Source organism: Gossypium raimondii, chromosome 5 (assembly GCF_025698545.1).
Source record: "Gossypium raimondii isolate GPD5lz chromosome 5, ASM2569854v1, whole genome shotgun sequence".
In the NCBI taxonomy this organism is placed as follows: domain Eukaryota; kingdom Viridiplantae; phylum Streptophyta; class Magnoliopsida; order Malvales; family Malvaceae; genus Gossypium; species Gossypium raimondii.
Genome location: NC_068569.1, coordinates 27,887,756 through 27,907,608, shown reverse-complemented (window position 1 = coordinate 27,907,608; position 19,853 = coordinate 27,887,756). Strand labels below are relative to the sequence as shown.

Here is a 19,853-nt window from a genome sequence, read left to right as displayed (position 1 = left end):
GTTTAGAGGCCAAAATTTACATTATCCCTTATCATTATAATCTATATAATTTTTTATTGTCTTGTGTCATTTTATGTTTAAAATTTTTTTTGTTGATGTCATATTTTTGTCTCATGTTCTTTTAGTTATGTTTTAATTACTTTCCTGTCTCATGTTCATGTGATGCAATTGTGTCATGTCCAAATTTACCAAGTTGACTTAAACCCCAAAGTTTGAAATAGAAAGATTTTACCATTCATATGTACTCATCAATATCCACATTAAACACCAAAAGCTTTACCAATCCTTATGCTATTTGCTTCGTTACCCTCAGAGTACAGTAAGCAACCCAGTATTACCCATATAATATGGTATAGTTTCTGCATAAGGGAGAACCCTATGACTAGGCACCAAATTTTGCAAAACAGATGACAAATTCAGCACCACAAACTTCTCATATCTTTCTAGGCTCAACAAATACAGATGTTGTCCTTGCAGGCACAGTGAAACACCCCGTGGATGCTTCATAGGATGACTTTTTGACTGTTTCATCAGTTGACGTTACTTGTATGGGATGCAGTTGAAGAGTCCTTCCTCGCAGTGTAGGGCTACTGAATGATTCCTCAGTTGGACATGCATTGAAGACAACCACAATGTATGAAAAGCTGCAAATAACAAAGAATTACAAAACTACGATACACAATATCATCAGTATTACAATATATGATTATATATTTTTATAAACATCATTAATACCCACATGGGATCTAACTGAGATAGCCCTGGGATGCCTTCATTACCATCTTCGATACTCATCACAATGAAGCCAGGGACCCATGATGGACCGGTGTTGTGGAACCGTACTCGTTCCTAGAAACATAAGCCTTGGCATTTCAATAGAGAGCAGAAAACGATATGTTTCTTTTGTGTAACTTTCACCTAATGTTACCTTTTAATAGATCCATTCTTAAAAAGACTAAAGCTAACAGGGGGAAGAAGGCGTTGGTCTTCAGTTTCAGAATGATGGGTTCGCAAGGTAACAAAGGGAAGCTGTATACTAAGCAGAAATGGGAAACCAACATCTAACAATACAAGGTATACAAAACACAAATCTAGATATAATGCATATAAAACCATTGATGCAGCATCAAGTCCAAATGACCAAGCTGCATTTCTGGAAACGTCAGCTGGAATGGTTTAGTTTGATGTAGAAAAGTGTAGGAAAAATGCATCTGTCTGGGTTCTACTTTCACAATGACATAGGAAGAAATTGATTAAACTTTCGGAAAATTTACTACCCAGGCATGCATTCCTTTATCAATGCCACAAAAAGGTGAAAATGCCAAGGATCTCACACAAGTTCAGTCTGGTTATCAACAAAGATGTAGTTAACCTTGGTTTGACCTAAAACAGTTAACCTTTTTGTGCAGTTAACAAACAAAACTGTATCCTTGATTCAATTCCACAACAATGTCATAGAATCTCAAACTAAACCTTGTAAAGGCAAAGTTATAAATGGCTTTCCTCACCTGGATAGCATTTGCTGTCCTTAAACGGAAAAGAGGTGAAGAATACCGTATGCATAAGACATCTGTAAAGTTCTCTACAGCTGCAAGAATGTGACTCCTTTGAGGCTTGAAGGAGGGATCTGCTAGTCTTGGCTGTATCCTGCAACAACAAAACCCAAGATCATTAGGGATATCATACAACAAAATTCAGAAGTAGAATACTTGTGCACTAACTAGCCAAACAGATATTTTAGCATAAAAAAGGGACCCCTGTTAACCAAAAAAAAAAAACAAGAAAAAAAGATGATGCTTACAATGGCCAGCTGTTTTCATTTTTCTGTTTTGGAGGAAGCCCAACGCCCCAATTGTTAGAATTGTACGTGAAGTCTAGTCTGGAAATTATGGCAAGCAAAAAATGAAGTTGAGGGGGCAACAACTTTTTGAGAATATCATAATTGATATAATTGACTATCACTTTTTTCAGAAAGAGAGTCTAATTTTGAAATAACAAGTAGAAAGAGAACTTGTAAAATGGGAAATCAGACCTATTGAACCAATCACCAGAGTTGTATGAATCACGATCAAGTGATTTTGAGCGAAGCATTTCATCCCCAGCATGAAAAAATGGTATTCCCTACAATTGTACAAAACAAAATAAAACAAAAAGCAACAGTACAACATCAAATCGTCAGCAAATGGAGAAGTGATCATCATAGATTATACTAAACTGTTTGCTTGATCCTTAAAAGTTACAGACTTCATTGCTACAAAATGAACCAAACTCATCTAAAACAGTAGAGGATGAAGATCAAAGGGTTTAAACCAACTAAGGTTCACAGAGAGAGAAAGAGTAAACATATGTACTTCAGTTTTGTATCATCTATTTTTATATAATTTTAGGAGCTTATTTTATTTATTTATTTATTTATTGTGCAAAACAAGATAAACCAGATATTTATTTAAATACAGCTATCTTGACCTGATTGTGTTTTAGACTATGGGATCAAAACTAGATTTGTATCTGATAAATATAAACACAATCATGTGTAGGGAATCAATAGCTTCACTTCACCAGATTGGAACATAAGTTTTCAAAAGCCTACAAATAGCAAAATGGGTTAAGATTGCACCACTTTAATATTCAACCTAATTCTGGATAAGTTATTCAAAGGCTAGGCAATTTTGCGCCCAATGCAAATTCTAGTCTTGTATCAGTATCAGGCCAACTGGGACAAAGAAATTAAATCATTTTGAACATAGCTTCTTGTTGGGGGGTACATTTCCTGTTACCATTTATCTTAAGTTCCTATTATATATTATGACCATAGGTCAATGCAGATATGTAAAAATTTGATTACTAGGAAGGGGAAAACCTGTGTCAGTGCAATTATACTTGTTGCAAAATGATTCATCCTGCACCTATCTTCCACCGATATTCCCACTGGAGTCTGCAAGGGGCAAAGTTAATAGTCATAGTTGAGTAAAATTGGACATTATTCCCTTTTTCAGATAAGTACAATAGAACATATACACAGTATGATCATGAGCATACCTTCAAGCTGATAATGTCGAAGAGGGTTTCATTGTCATGAGCAGAAACATAATTGACCTGGGAAATTATTACAGTTATATATACTTTATGGTTTGAGAAAACTTTATACTCTTATGTAAAAACGTTTACTTTTTTTTTTATACATTATTAGAAAATGCACACAATTGATATTTAAAATTTGAAACAGTGATTCCTTCTAAAGCAAAATTATTTAAATTTTGAATGACAGCGAAAAGACAAGCAGCAAGGCTATATCCAAATAATAAATCCCAGTTTTACTGAAGAAACCATCACTAAGTTGGCCATAACATGAATCTGGTCAACAAAAAACTTTTGATCTCTATCCAGGTCCAAAGTCTCCATCACTCGATCAGAGTATCCCCACTCCTTAACCATAGAAATCTTGTAATAGGTTATAGTCACACTGTACGAAACCTCAACTAGCAAATTTAAGATCTCCTTTAATGTATAATCCAATTGATGGTCCTTACATATTTTCTTTCTGCAGTCACCTATCCTACCCATGGATCTAAGGCAACTATATATTATCCCTAGAACAGAATACGACAGTTAATATTTGTCTGAATTGGATCTCTAGTAGAGAAACCAAACATATAGAAGCTGAGAAGAATCTACCAACCCATTGCAAGACCAAAAACAATTGATAATAACAAGGCATAGCAGTTCGGTCAATATCTTGCAGCATCTATTCTGATGACCAAGGTCTAAATCATGCTGCCTAATGTCTGATCTCTAAAAACTTCACAGCATGTTCCTGAAAAACAAAACATTCAGAGAACCTTCATCCAAAACCCCTTTGGATTTCCATTTCATAGGATCACGTTGCAAGTTGGGATGTGCTAACCACTGTAGTTTCCCTTCTCTGTCCCTTAGGGACATTACTTTATGTCAGAGAGAATAACGGCAAGGTAGGCTCTAAGTTACGAATGACTGACAGCACATAGCTCATGAAAATTTAACTCCAGAAAGTAATGTGCACACTTTCAAAACAAAGCCAGGTACATTGAATCTGAGCAAGGTGTTTTCAGAAAGTAAGATAAGTACCGTTTCTGTGGGGCAAAAAGCATAACCGACAGGTGTCCCACCATAACAGAGAACTTCTGATCCTTTCCTCTAAGAAAACATCAAGTTACGAATCAGAAGGAGAATAGCATCCCATAATATAACATTAAAAGATAGGTGGTAAAAAAGATCGAGATTTTTGAAAATTACAATAGATAGAATTGAATTAAATGATAAAACATACAAAAAATCTGACTTGTATCTATGGCACACTTGTGAAGGTAGATTGAATAGAAGTTTATGCTTACACAATACTTAGACTCATTTGTGAATGTCGGATATGGCTATGTTTCTACCATGAATATACTCAGTTTTTTCAAAAAATTTCAATGTATTTGGAGGGTCATTTTCGAACATGGGTACTTCAAGAAAAACAAAGAGTCAAAATAACATAGCTTATACATGGCCATAGATATAAATATCATGCATTTAATGCCTGTAATCTGAAAAGATATATTAACAAGTTTCTACTTATGCATGACTTAAGCTGACTCTCAACAAATGCGGGGAGAACATTTCACATAATGACAGATTGGTTGGAAAAAGCATGGCAAAATAAATCCTGCCATAAGTGAAAGAAAACAAAACATGAGCCATATTCTTTATATGAGGAATTTTATTGGAGCATCACCAAAATAAAATTTCTCAATGCAGCATTCCAACAAGATTAATCTATACCTCTTTTCCTTCAAAATCAGTAAGCACAAAACCCCTCAAATTTGCAGCCAGACCAACCTAATCACATTAAACTAATTTAATTAGTTGTAAGGCAAGCATAATCCAGTTTGTCACCTCTGGATCTTAAAGCAAGGGGATTATAAATTGTAGCATGATTAAAAAATAATAATAATGCAACACCTCTATAACTGCATTATACACAAACACGCAAGTGAATGTTAAAAATGTCAATTTCCCAAGCAACAGACAAGAATAGGTTGCAAAATGATTAAAAACAATTATGCAACCATGTTAACTCAATTCTAAAGGGAATCTACCAACCTTATATAAAGATGGAATCAACTCAACCTATGCTACCCGGACAAGGGTGGGCGTGCGACACAGGTATATTCAATAATAGTTTTTCCAAGTATATGTAGTTCTTTTGCACAGTCATATCCTCATATCCATGTCCGGATATGCATTGGACACAAGTGTTGGACATGATACTTCAAGAAAAATAAGTGTTGGACACAGGTCCTTAGCTATAAAAGTTAATTAAAGAGTAGTAATAAAAAATACTTCAAAATGCACTAAAAATCCGCACCACCCATTCTGCTTACCAGTTGAATCTTCATAAAGAGTCCAGAAATTTATAAACGATCGGTTTTGTTTACCACAAAATCTAAGACTCCAAAATAACATCACCGCAGCAATTTATAAAGAGTATGCAGTAAATAACCTATCTGATTTAAACCAGAGATTAAACACTATCAAATGTGCTGAACAAGACAATTAACCTGGATGTGGTCCTTTGCTGAAGCAAGCATTGCTTTTTCAACATCCTTTGTACCATGATCATGACCATTAGGCTGCATAAGAAGAATAAAAACAAGGTACTGTATAATTTTCCAAACACACAAACACACACACACACACACATATGAAGAAACAATTCTTCCAACTAGAGTATAGCAAAGCCTAATTAACTGAAGCAAAACCTAATTCTTCTAAAATCACTTCCCATCCAAAGAAAAATGCAAGTGAGAAGCTGACAATAACAGTTTCCATCAAAATGAATTGTTGCAGAATATGCAAGTACAAATAACTTCTTTTAGATGCATATCATGGAAGAATCCAGGAATGCAACTGCTGCACCTTTTTATATCTCACATCAGTTATTTTGGATTTATAGAGGCCTTTTATTAAGATTTGTGCTTAATGGTTTTGGGACCTCATGTCTTAATTTTGTAGTGCAACGGGCTACAAAATAAATTATCAATTTAGTTAATTTTCCAATAAGAAGGTGGTCCAATAAGATAACATGAAAATAAAGAAATCTAAGTCCTTTTTACAGGTTTAAGTTTTTCATTACCTCCAACAACAGGCCTGTTACAAATCCCTGCTGGAGGGGAGGACCAAATGGAGACCCACCAAGCATTGCATCCCGAATTCGATCATTAAAACTGAATAAAGTCAACAATGCATAAAACCACCAAACAAAACTAAATAAAACAAATTCAGGTCCATATAGAAAAGAAGATTATATTTCTAGATTTGAGAGAAATGACAGAAAAACAAAAGTTATGAGCATTTGTGGCAAAATGGCAGCAAAAGAACACAACAGGACTTCAGGATGAAGCATAAAGAACATAAATTTTGTCTAAATTTGCACTTAGCACTCGTACCAAAATCATAGAACTGCTATTTACATGAAATAACATAAATGTATTACAAACATTCCATATGTTATTGCGGACTCTGATTTTCTTCTATTGCAAGCGTCAGCTATGTAGGTAACAGATGTGACAACAATAACACATACTTGCACCAAATTAGAAGTTCAATGGTTTGGTATAACAAGACATAATGGCTTCATTTAAGAACTAAAGAAAGTTCAATGGTACCTCATACTTTACTCATTGCTTCTCTTAAGTCGTGCTAGCATGATAATTACAAAGCCAATTAAAAGCCCGGGATTCTGCTGTATTACCAAATATATCTCTTATTTCTTAAGAGTATATACTGAAAGAAATTCAAACTACAATAGATGTGGTTTACAACAATTGGAAAGGCAATCGAGTTAACCATGACTTGAAACCTTTACATACTAAATATTTAGTTAGAAAATACTCCATTTATTTCAGTATGGATATTCACCTTGCAAATTTGGACAATCACAAACTATATCTTCTTTCTGAACATCTAAAATTTGCTTAATTACCATATTCAAAATTAATTTTCATTACCAAATTGAATGTCAATATTATTACAAAAGATATCTAAATTTTAATAATAAATTCCTCAAAGACAAATTTGCTTTAAAACTCTGTGCTGAGTCAAAGAAGTTGTTTTAGTTTAATCAGAAATAAGTACATGGTTAAAAAAAGAGAGATAGAGAACAGTAAGAGATTTGTATTATAGCGTATAGAATATATTGATCCCTTAAGAGAATTCGAATACCTTCCTATTCCAGTCCCACAAAGATTAAATTGTGATGCATTTATCCCACGCCCATTTTTTGCAACTTCGCCAAAGTCCCATCCTTCACCGTATCTGTAAATAAGAAGATTTCCAACTAAAATACCCCAAGCGTAGCTGCTGGGAAAAAAACTCAAAATCTTTGGAACTCCAAGATACATAGAGAAACTACATAGAAAACCCTTAAGATTTTGAGTACAAAACACTTTATTTATGCATGTGAAGAAAGAAAACACAATTTCTAGATGTTGCAATTCAAACCTTTAATCTTTAAAATTGATTAAGTTGGCTCTTTTACCCATCTTTTAACCGGGGTGGGAGGAGAACTACTGAGAATTCCTTAAGCTAACATCATATTCATTTCATAACAATTCATCTTTTATCTTTCATTTTGCTCTTTCTTTCTTCCATGGTTCTTTTAATTTTCTCCTTGCAAAACACCTCCATCCACCCTTTCTCTCCCATCCCTAATTTCTCTTTCTAGAATCTTTCTTCACCCCTCAAAAGGTGGCAGCAAGTGAGAGATCAAGGAGTGCAGGGGAATATTATAGAAAGAAATAAAACGGATGTTACAGAAGGAGAAAAGAATAAGAAATAATGAAGGGAAAACAAGATAAAAATCAAAAGAAAAGAGAAGAGAAGCAACTCAAAAAGATGTGCTGTGAGTTCACCATTAAAGTTGGGTGGAAAGTTTGAACCGTGCCAATCCCTTTAAAAGAAATGATCTTATTGCAACATTTTAAATATCTAATTAAAACTTAAAATGCCGTTCCTATAAAGTAACACAAGAACCAAGAAAGGAGTCAGTGAGGAAGAAAATCATTTCATGAAACTTACATATAAATTCTTGAACCATCAACCCCATCCCTTTCCTTGGTTAGGCTACAAAGTGCATCTTTTGCTTTCACCTATGCATAGGTCATATGAGTTTTGCTGAGTTGCATATCGGAATATAGACGAAATAAAGTGATCTAAAGAAACCAAAACCGCAAGAAATTATAAGAAATGACCATATAAATTGATTGCCAGTTCAAAAGATCCCAATAACAAGAAATCTCAGCCCAACCATTATTGCTCACTCGTAGAGTTATCCACACATCAATGATCATTGTTTGGAACCAGTCTATGTTGACAAAAAGAAACTGATAGACTACAAATCAGAAGTTACATCATTAACTAACTTGGAAAGCCTCATCAATAATTTTTAATATACTAAACACATTCACTTCAACAGCTAACTGAGCTACATATACAACTCAGCTCCATCAATAGGCCATTTATGTATTAAAATTATATGATGCTCATCACTTTCATGATCATAACCGATATGCAATTAAAATTTTAATGGAAAGCCTTTTTTATTTCTATCAATTTTTTAAGAGGAAATCCAAAAATAGAATCAAAGTAAGCTACATACCATCGTGCGTTTCATGATGTGACCCATGAGATCAAAACGAAACCCATCAACCTGACAGATCCGTCAACAGAAAAAGATCAGTTATATATGAAATTCGAAAATAATTCATATAAATAAAATTGATGTCTAATTTAACCTTAAAAACATTTTATACGGCATTAGTAAAACTATAGAAAGTATGGCAGAAGTTTCATAAATATAGGAGAACTAAAGTAATCTGATTACCCAAATAAGGTAAAAAATAAAATATAATAACCTTATAATTTATTGCCCAGCTCAAAAGATCATCAATAATAAGGCGCTCGACCATATAATGCTCACTAGCAGTATTGTTAACACATGTACTGTTCTCAATAAAACCATCAGTGTTTCTTCTCAGATAGTAACCTGGAACAATCTATAAGAAACTTTCTGTCACAACAAAAGGGTAATAAACATTACTACCCAATGAGTATAAGCGCCTTTGACATCAGAAAAGGACCTTATCAAGGACAGAATCCTTATCAAAAGGGCCATTTGCATGCAAGTGATTATAGACGACATCCAACACAACACGAAGGCCAATATGGGTGAGTGCCTGCAGCCAGAAAGTGAAATCATTTGAGTGACAAAAGATGAATTTCTTTAGAATCTTGTATAGATCAATACAGCAAAAACATTGATGGCTCCATTGTAGCTACTTTACGCACTCAATGGCCAAAATATGGCAAAAGGAGGAAAAGAAAACATCTAGACCTGAATCATCTTTCTAAATTCAACTATACGGCATGGACCATTTGGGTCACTTGAATAGCTTCCCTTAGGGACACCCCAGAGAACAGGATTGTACCTGCATAAGGCAATAAAGGAAGCATTAGTGCATAAAAAAGGCAATAAATAAGACAATTCTTATCCAAATTTTATTCACATGCTCACCCCCAGTTATACGCATCATCATCCTGGATGGCAGTGATTTTCTCTTGCTGCTCAGCTGAATCCGAGGGTAGCTTCTCCAGAATCTTAGAATCTGCAATAGAGTTGGTGTTGAACAAATTAGCTGCCAACACAACCTAGGAAAGCCAAAACCAAGCACATATACAAATAAATAAACAAATATGTATGTCCAACTTTCAAACAAAAAGATTAGCAGCCAACTTTACAAAATGAATCTTTAGAAAAGTAATGTTACATTTTTTTTTTTTGGTAAAAAAGGTTGCATTACTTTGGACATGGACAGATGCCAAGGAAATATATCTGTATGTCCAAAATATCATAATGTTAAACTCTTATATTTTTGTTTACTTTTCTAAAGACACGATTAAGCAATTTAATATCAAAAAGGGGAAAGGCTGAATCAACAAAGATGGATGGAGAATCGACCAGAGTTCTTTTTCCTTTTTAAAGAAAAAAAGGATGCTCAATGAGTTCAAGTGTTAAAATCTAACCATTAAACTTAACTAGATCGAGCTCACAAGGAACTTGATTAATTGTTGATACACAAAAGCCTCCTTTTCGTCAACACGGGGGAATGCTTTTGTCTCCTTTCAAAGAGAACAAGGGGGTAAAGGGAAAGGAATGGCAATTGTTGCTTAAGATACAACATCCCAAGACATTAACCTAGGAAACTCTCTTACCCACATACTTCCAATTCTCCTTCTCATCATCAACAGCAGCAAATTGGAAGGTTGGCAGCAAATGAACATGAGTAATACCAGCTTTTGATAATTTTTTCAGATGGAGCACGCCTGCTGAGTCCTTCAAATTGAATGAACTAAATGTTAAGTAACAAATAATCATGCATAAATATCTTAAACCCAAAGAAAAACAAAATGAAGTGCGTAATCATAGCAATTTCCTTTCTTTATACATGAACTTCTACGCACAGCAGTCCTTACAACTTGCATTGCTTTTATCTATCTTTGGCTCCGATCAGTAACTACGGAAGTGGATCACACAAATGCATTGTGGAATTTTAAATAAAACTTAGAAAATATCATCTTGTGTAACAAAACAATAGTTTGCATATAAATCATGAAATTTTATGAATGCTATTCCTTGTACAAATATTATTGTCTGTAACCCTTAGCCTTAAACTTTATTACAATTTACATTTCCTTTCTATTTTTCAACATTAAAAAATAAAAATTAAAAAAAGAAATTAAAAGTAAAGATGGTTTTGATATTTCAATAAATAAAAAAGCATTAAAAAATAATTCTGAACCAGGTGCAGAAGTCAAACAAGAATCGATATCGGGGCAGGGAGTAGAATGGTAGTACTTCTAATTCCGTATGGTACAGATATATATATGTATGAGAACTTGTGTTCTAATGGAATTTGCTCTGCTTTTTCAAAACAGTCAATGATGCAACTAAAGAAAACTACACCAATTCCGGACTCAGCAATTTTGTGCTGTAGCAGTAACTATAAACATTTTAGATTTCTAGAATATGCTAGCATATGAGACTTGTGCACTCGTCTGAGAAAAACATTCTTCAGAAAATAAGGTTCACAGGAACACAACTACCTTCAAGGTGAAAGCCATATAACCACCACGAAAGTCAGCATTGACAGTATCATCATTGGCACTGCAATAGCAACAACAAAGATTCTCATTATGAACACAACTTGGTGAACATTGTATAAAGGCCAAAAAGAAGACAAAACCTAATTTAGCACATAAGCTACATTTAAAACTTTTGAGCATTTTAGGCAATACAAACCTTTTGCCTTACTACAATGGCCCTTAAAAGGGAGTAGGGATGAGCAGACTAGGGATCAAATTCTCCCTCCCTCTTCCACCCAATCCAAGTTCCCAGTCAAATCTTTTTAAATTGAACAAAAAAAAATTATAGTAAAAGGATAACATGAGCCACGGCTCCAAGGGAGCCGTAGACAGGGCAGGCTTCACATTTTAAGTTCAGGGGCCAGTGTTTGAAGAAACTCTCCCTCATTGAATAACTCTACAAACTATTTGAACACCACCCAAGAAAGGAACTTATGAATACTACATACTAGCCAATCAAAACTATAATTATGTTAAAGAAACAAGGCAAATGCAAGCCAGATTAAGTTGTACAAACAGTAAAGTAATTCCATACCTACCTGAAATCCCGTATGTGTAATTCATATATGCTTATGTCAGAGAAAGAAAGTATATCCGGCTTCATGTCTTCCAATTCATCCCATCCTTCAGGTTTTAAATCATCAGCATGAAGATTAACAAATAAAGTTCGCTTTCCATCTGCTGAAAGCCTGCTTCAACAACAAAACAGCATAAGCATCACACAAAATGAATGCAATGTTTGTTTTGATCTCACAATATAACCATGACCAGGTAGGAGCACACCATATAACTTTAAAGATGAATCACCATAACTGTTCCAGAAAAATTGTTGGCTAATTGAAAGAACCAGCGTACCCTCTTGCATATGGATCATTTGCATAACATTTTTCAATATGCAACGTGCTTGGATGGTAGACAGATACTTCATACATGTAGTAACAGCCTTCCCAACTTTTTGGTCCTTTAGTACTCCAAACACCATTAGTTTCCTCCAGCGGGATAATTTCCAGGGGACACCCACCCACTGGATCCTTATAGATGTGAGCATAAACTGCCTAATTAATTCAAAATAAGCAAAAAGAACAATTGCATGTCATTAGCTGTGTGAATAAAAATAATTATAATGATCATAAACAAGATTTTTTTCATGGTACAGTACTTGGGCAGTGGGAGCCCAGAGGCATAGAGACACTGCTTCTGCAGAATAAAAAGCACCAAGAGGACCATCATATGAGAACAATTCATCCAGAACACCAGGTAACTGCAAACCGGTAGCATTTCTGCATTTTCCTTGTGCTGTAAAAAAGGAGAAAAGAGATATAAATTACAGGCACCAAATTACAAACACTAACTGGCCAAAAGTTATTAGAAGCGCTATTTTCATTCAGAATGACAACCTGATGAGAAATATGACCAGACAATAGGTAAAGATACTTAATAAAAAAATTAACACTCATGCAACAATAGAATTCAGCAATACTTTGTCATGACACGTCACAAGGCCAATAGGAACTTCAAAGAAGACTGACATTAGAAGGTCGAACAGATCAGTCAATGCACCAAAAAGCATACAAAATTACAATTATATACATGAATAAACAAATTCAAAACTGAACTAGCATGAATAGATTGTTAGCAATGGGAGTTGTTTCATTAGAAAATGGAAAAGACAAAACCGAGGATGCTTCAAAACATATTATCCTAATATGAGATCATTTATTTCATTATCAGTGGCAAAATAGTGTGCTCATAAATAGAAGAGAAAATAGAAGAAACAAGCCACAGCCAAAAGGCTTACAGTTGAATTCAGCAACAGCTAATTGGCATTTGACAAGATTTTTGGCATCCAGCACAGGAGGCAACTTAAAAGCTCTATAATCTCGAATATGAGGAAACTTCTCAATTACCTAACAAGATCAAGGATGATATTTTATTTCAAAATTACTTACAAACTTAAGAAATATGAACTAGTAATGCTACATTATGGTGAATAAGAAAGAACAATTTGGAGGTGAACCACACAAGCCGACCATCAACAACTAGCAATAGCAGTGATAGAACTTGATGTTTTTAATATTACAGAAAACGAAAAGAAATGCGTTACATTTGGAGGCAGCCCACTGCGGTCTTCCTCAAGCTTAATTTCCAAATCATGGCCTATCATGACAAAGATAATATTAAAAGATAGAAATAGGGGTCTTCGATTTACATCAAAGACATGAGATGCTAATCAGAAAACGTAGATCATCATAAATGAAAGGTAACTGTTAGCAGAATCCAGACCTTGAATTCCATTATCTGTAACAGACAAAGCAGCAACTTTACTTGCATACAAGTAGCAAGAACCTTCCACAACATCCACATTCCACGCGATTATAGTTTTTGTAACCCAATAGGCCCTCGAGTACAACAAGCTGTCCTGCAATTGATCACCATTTCACGCAAATAATTACGTCAATAAATAGCATGCATTCATTTTAATCAAATATTTCAACTAGATGCTAAATGAATATATATATCAAATTCCATTATAGAAGTCTCAAGTTTTCTTGCAATCACATATGTATTCATAATGCATTTTGAAACATTCATTATTAACAAATCCAATCCTTATTTTCATTATCTCCAAATTAAAAAGAACCAAGTTTTTTTTTTTTTTGTTAAATCCTTGAAGAAACGAGAGAACCAAAAGAAACCCATTTCTTAAAATGTAATAAAAATACCCAAACTACAATCAGAAACTGTATATAACATCTGCCAAAGGAAAAAGGTATCCAAAGAACAGAAATTCGAACTTAAAAATGAAAATGCCAGTCGAAAAAATGTAGAAAACCCAAAGAAGGAAAAAAAGAAGAAGGTGAAGAAGAACCTGAGACAAAGAGGAGAGTTGAAGGGGCATGGAAGATGAAGAGCAACGAAGGGGTAGTTTGAAAAAGGAAGGGGAAGAACAGAATAAAGGAAAGAGAAGAGAATTTGACTTGAGATGGAGACGTCGTGAAGGAGGAATTAGAGGACAAAGACGAGGCTTGAAGGATAGTGATGGCGATGATTGGAGAACTGGAAATGGAACACGAAGTACATCAACCATTTGGGTTTTTCTTATTAGGCTAATAGTGTCTGTTGAATGATGAATGATCAATGCTCAGAGAAATGAGAGTGGGAGCTGATCTTTTTTAACAGTTAGAGGCAATGTCTAGGATCAAATATGCTAATTATCAATTTCCAACAGACTAAACTTGGATAAATATCTGGATATTGAATTTTAAGGAAAAAGTACAATAAAAGCCCCTGTATTATAACTCGATTTCATTTCAATCCCTCTATTTTGAAAAATAGCAAACTAATCCCTGTAAAGTAATCCCTCTACATTTTTATAATCTATTAATTTATATTTTTAAATGCTTACACCAAATTTGTATTGAACAACCTCGATCTCAGTTCTAGTATTGTTGCATGAAGTTTTGAATGCATTGTCCTTTACTGCTATTTATAAATTTCATTTGTTTTAATCCTCATTGGTTGACTGTCCTCATAGGTATAAGTGTTAATGGGTCGATTTTGAGTTAAACTTACATATAATATTAACATATTTTATGCTTATACAAAATTGGTCCAACTTGAAATATAAACTTATAATTTTGTTCATGGCTAATCTAAGCCCATTTTAATCTCACACTATGTTTTTTATTGAAACCAAGCTCACCCATATTATTGTTTTAGTATTTTTTTAAATATTATATTATTTTTAATTTAATATTTAACAATTTTATAATTTTTTCATTTATTTAAATTTTATATATAGCTAACTTAATAATTTTTAATGTTTACATTGTAGTATTATATATTAGTATAAATTTATTTGTTTTTATTATAAATTAAATAATATATGAAAAATATAATATAAGGATAAATCTCAAAACTTCCTATAATCCAATATGCAATTCGATATATGAACTTTGATTTGACACAATTATACACATAAACTTTAATTTTCATTCAAATATATATATGAAACTTTAACTATGATTCAACTATATAAATTTAAAGAAATAAATACATCACTTTATTTTTATATTAGATAGATATAATCATTTGTATATACGATATGTCAATGTAAAATAAAGCTATATCAATAATTGTGTTCTTGATTTATGAAAATTGAATCAAATCAAAATTTCATGTATAAAATTACACAAAGCAATAGTTTATGTATAACATTGCTTATTAGACCAAAGTTGATATATAATTTTTAGATTTATCCCTATAATATATTACGAACTTAGAAAATGGTTGAGATGGATCGGGCTTGAGTCTGGAATATTTGAGCCCAAACCCCATCCATATTTTAAATAGATCTAATATTTGTTTGAAAAACATTTTTGAACTTAAATTTTAACTGTTTCGGTGGATAACAAACTAAGTAAGCTTTTTTGTTTTTTAGACCATAAAGTGATTGTTAAACAGCTCAAAGATTCAATCTTTAGTCTTGTTGATGACAACCATCAATCTTGCCGAATATTAGCTCGAATATTTTCTCAGCTATAGATACCGACAAGGCGATGGTATCAAAGATGACTTAGAACACAGAGTATACAAAAAAAAAAAAATGTAAAGATTAAACAAGACTTCTGCAACAGTGCAAAGTTTAACAGAGAAAGTAAACTGAAACATGTCATAATTACCCAACAAAACAGGAATTTGTCGATACCTTATTTAAGCATAATAGATCAGACATTTTAGAAAATACTTAATTGAATGAATCAATCAAGTTCTAAGGGTCTAAAGTGCAATTAACAAAATTTAGTAACACTTGCCAACCCACCAATGTGAAGCCTTCGAGCTTCAGTTTTTTTTCTTTTTGTGGAATAAAGTGCTTTCATTCATAAATTATAGAAGTCTAAACATAGGATAACTTGGGTTATCAGCAAGAACAAAGGAAGCCTTACAGTCTGGGATATCATAGTACACAATGAAGTCATGTAAACTATTCCTAGTACTGAAATTGAAAAGAAAAGCTGGGTCACTTTCTTTCTTTGTTAGTGTATCGGCACAATGATTTCCCTGGCAATAGAGATAGAGAAGTCTAGTATTCCGAAACGACTTCAATAAATCATGCAATCATTGATCAAAGGTTCTGCAATCATTGTTACAACTAAGTTAGTTCAGCCACTTAGTTCGTTGTGTAGCCTATAAAATGGTGGCAACCCACGATCCTCTATAATCTCGAAAAACAATAGCAAAGCCCGGATTACGGATATAGGATCCATATGTGTTTTGTTTGAACCATTCAACATCCAGTGGTTTCCAAGTAACAATGACCTATGTTTGGATGGAATAAAAACAAGGAAAAGAAAAGGAAAGTAATGCAAAATAATAATCTTTCCCATTATTTAGATATATTTTTTATTTAAGGGAATATCTTTTAATTTTCCTTGAGTTACTCCATTTTTAATTACCCCAATTTGGGGAAAAAAGAAAATGATATTGCCTTTTAAGATGTAAAATGTATTTTTTATCCCATTAACCTTTTACGTAAGTTATTTTATAAGAAGGCTATTAGGGGTGAGCATTCGATCGAATCGAATCGAATCGAATCGAAAATTTTCGAGTTAGTCGAGTTTTCGAATCTCATTTTATCATCCTAACTTTATTTGAAGTTTTCTCGAATCGAGTCGAGTGAGTTGGAATTCGAATCGAATCGAATCGAATATATTTGTTCGAGTTAAATTTAAAAAAATAAATTTGGGTCCTTGTAACCATTGTCGCCCATCGTAATAAAATTTGTCCACATTAATCAATTTTTTTATTAACTTTCATCACTTCATAATTTATTTATTAATTTTTTATATATTGGTTAGCTTCTTTGCTTGCTTAATTGTTTCAATTATCTTCAGATTCTTGCCACTATGTATTTTAGAATTAAAAATATATTAAATGTAAAAATATGATTTTTAATAAAAGTTATTATAAAAATAAAATATGAAATTAATACCAATATAAAATTCTAACACGAATATTTTATGGCATAATTAATAATTCAATTTTAATATAAATATTCAATATGACTAAACAATTCAATAATATAAATAATAGAAAATGTGAAATTTAATTTAATAATATAAATAGTAGATATAAATAAAATTATTACTATTTATGTTTAGTATTTTTTGGATAATTTTGATTTTTATTTGAGAGTAAAGGGTGAGAAGTAAAAGTTTAGGGAAAAATAAAAGTTTTGGGGAATAAAATTTGAGGAAAGTAAATAGGAGAGTAAAATTTTGGAGGGAAAATATTTAAAAAAAAATTGGAGGGGGGAGGGTTTGGGATAGATTGGAGGTGGGATGGGAAGAGAATAAAAGTTTTAGGGGAAAAGTGAGAGGGAGTAAAAATTTTGGGGGAAAATAAAAGGTTTTGAGGGTTTTTGGGAGTAAAATTTTGAGAAAAAATAAATGGAAGAGTAAAATTTTGGTGGGAAATGGATTTTGGGTAGATTGGGGTTGGGAGGAGGAGTAAAAGTTTTGGGGAAAGTGGGAAGGAGTAAAAGTTTTGAGGGAAAAGTAAAAAGGTTTGGGAGTTTGGGGTAAAAATATAAAATATTATAGTTTGATATTCGAATTATTCGAATTATTCGAGTTATTCAAATTTGAAAACTCAACTCGATTCGAACTCGAAATTCGAAAAAAAATTCGAGTTGATTCGAATAACTCGATTAACTCGAATAACTCGATTCGTTTAACTCGAAATTCAAATTTTTTTCGATTTTTTCAAGTCGAATCGAGTTTTGCTCACTCCTAAATGCTATAATTACAAAATTTATTATAAATAATCATTTCTTAAACTTTTCACAATTTAACTAAACAAATGTCACTTCACTTTCCTTTCCTTTATTAATTTTAACTATCTAAACCAAATAAAAAAGAAAAAAAACATTTCATTTCCTTTCCTTAACCTTCTCTTCTTTTCCTTTCCTTTCCTTTACAACTATTTATCCAAAGATAGTGTGAAGGATAAATAAGAGAACGCTTCGTATTGCCTTAGATTAATTTATTCTTATATAAGGAATACCAAATTTATCTTCTAAAAGTAATTTCCTAATATGGAATGTAGGAGCATCAATAATATGTAGATTAACTTTAGTAGATGGACATGTTCTGGCTAGCCAATCAGGAACCATGTTTCATTCCATGTTCATAAACTGGAATTTAACATACTCAAATTGGTGAGATACTTCTTTTATTTTCCTGACAAGAGTTATCGATGGTGTACTTCCCAAGCAATCCTTAATCTTTCCACCTACATACAGTCAGTTTCAATAACCACCTTGTTGTGTCCTCTAATCTAGGCTATTTCTAGGCCATATAGAATCGCCCATAACTCCGAATTCACGACCAAGCCTCTACCAACAAACCTACAAAACCCTTCGATCTAATTTCTAAAAAAATCACATAATACACCATCAGCCGCCGACCAGTCTCCATTCCTATTGGTTGCTCCATTCGAATTAATTTTGATCCAACCTGAAACAACAAAAAACTATTGTGCCTTATACTATGTTTGGATTGGGTTAAGGAGAGGGACAGGGCTTGAAATTTTTATTTTTTAAATTTAAGCAAAGGAAAGTAAGGGAAATTGAGTATCTCATACTTTCTTTTAAAATACTTACTTTTCATTTATCTCAATTTGGAATAACACTATGTTTGAGTTAAAAGTAATAAATGAAAAGAAAAGAAAGTAAAAGAGTGGAAAGCTAAAGAAAGTTGTCAAAGGAAACATAATTTTGGGATCAGCTTCGATATCTAAACCCATGCCTATTCTTGTTTTGGCTGTGAAGTCTCATCCTTGATTTCCAGGGAAAGAAGTGTTGGAACATATTCAAATATTTATAGTATTCTAATAATTATAAATGAATAGGTGTAATTAATCAAAAGATAAATCTTTTGGTCATTGGTCAAAAGTTATATCATTTGATTTTTGAAAAAGTTGTAAAAATTAAATGAATAATTATTTTTTTTACTCATAAAGACACCTATTGAAATATGTCTCTGTAAAAAGACATGAAAATTCCTACAAATAGGAATGAGATTTCATTTGGAAACCACACCAACAAGTTCTAAAAGTTCTTTCTATCCTTCCTCATTTTCTAATATTATTAGATTGTTCTATAAAGAGTTACTGCAGAAATTTTTTGTAGAAATTGAGTTTCTTGTTATACATTGCTTAGTGCTTAGTGGACTATTCCTGTTAGTGCAAAATGCAAATAGTCATTGGCTTCATTGTATCCTCGAGGTTAATTTGCTTAGAACTCATTTGCACACCGAAGATAGGTGGGGCGAATATATCCTTAAAGATAATGACTTGATATATGCCTTGGAGCCTTGTCCTATTTCTTCTTTTTCTGTTTGAGTTCCATTCGTTTGTTTGAGATTTTCTTTATCGGAGATTTGCACTAACAAGAAGATATGTTGATTCTAGGGAGAAAAGGTCATTTTCAATTAATCCCCCAATTGGCAGTGTCATGACACATTGTGAAGGTGGGAATAGCATGTTGCTAGCACTCTGGTGGCAATAGAACCAGGAAGTTCCATTGAGAGAGAGGAATATCTAAAGCATTTTAAAGAAAACCATTTCTTTGT

The 19,853-nt window shown here is 32.9% G+C and overlaps 1 protein-coding gene across 2 annotated transcripts; it reads right to left on the bottom strand.

Annotated features, from left to right (window-relative positions):
- Positions 1 to 211: 211 nt before the first annotated feature.
- On the bottom strand, positions 212 to 14,419 carry LOC105770750 (pullulanase 1, chloroplastic). 2 transcript variants are annotated; one of them, XM_012592082.2, is made up of 27 exons: positions 14,090 to 14,419; positions 13,504 to 13,639; positions 13,325 to 13,377; positions 13,019 to 13,127; positions 12,380 to 12,516; positions 12,076 to 12,275; positions 11,760 to 11,909; positions 11,182 to 11,242; positions 10,291 to 10,411; positions 9,593 to 9,683; positions 9,413 to 9,506; positions 9,159 to 9,254; positions 8,934 to 9,074; positions 8,678 to 8,728; positions 8,098 to 8,168; positions 7,243 to 7,335; positions 6,155 to 6,245; positions 5,580 to 5,651; positions 4,801 to 4,857; positions 4,105 to 4,173; positions 3,040 to 3,096; positions 2,861 to 2,935; positions 2,033 to 2,121; positions 1,802 to 1,879; positions 1,509 to 1,647; positions 740 to 849; positions 212 to 644 (listed from the first exon to the last, which is right to left on the bottom strand). In XM_012592082.2, exons 1-27 carry the CDS (start codon positions 14,306 to 14,308, stop codon positions 434 to 436), a joined length of 2,871 nt encoding a protein of 956 aa, XP_012447536.1. In that variant the 5' UTR covers positions 14,309 to 14,419; the 3' UTR covers positions 212 to 433. The 2 variants fall into 2 exon arrangements, 1 of the variants encoding a protein (XP_012447536.1); XR_001126300.2 differs by having other exon boundaries at positions 494 to 644; positions 1,555 to 1,647.
- Positions 14,420 to 19,853: the final 5,434 nt, after the last annotated feature.

Bases quoted from the DNA above. Each gene is read 5' to 3' on its own strand.
- LOC105770750 (XM_012592082.2), bottom strand. From the start codon at position 14,308: ATGGTTGATGTACTTCGTGTTCCATTTCCAGTTCTCCAATCATCGCCA. The intron at 4,174-4,800 runs GTATAGATTAAT...ATGTTTTCTTAG, and splicing joins CTGATTTTGAAGGAAAAGAG to AGGAAAGGATCAGAAGTTCT. The intron at 850-1,508 runs GTGAGGAAAGCC...TTATGTTTCTAG, and splicing joins GGACAGCAAATGCTATCCAG to GAACGAGTACGGTTCCACAA.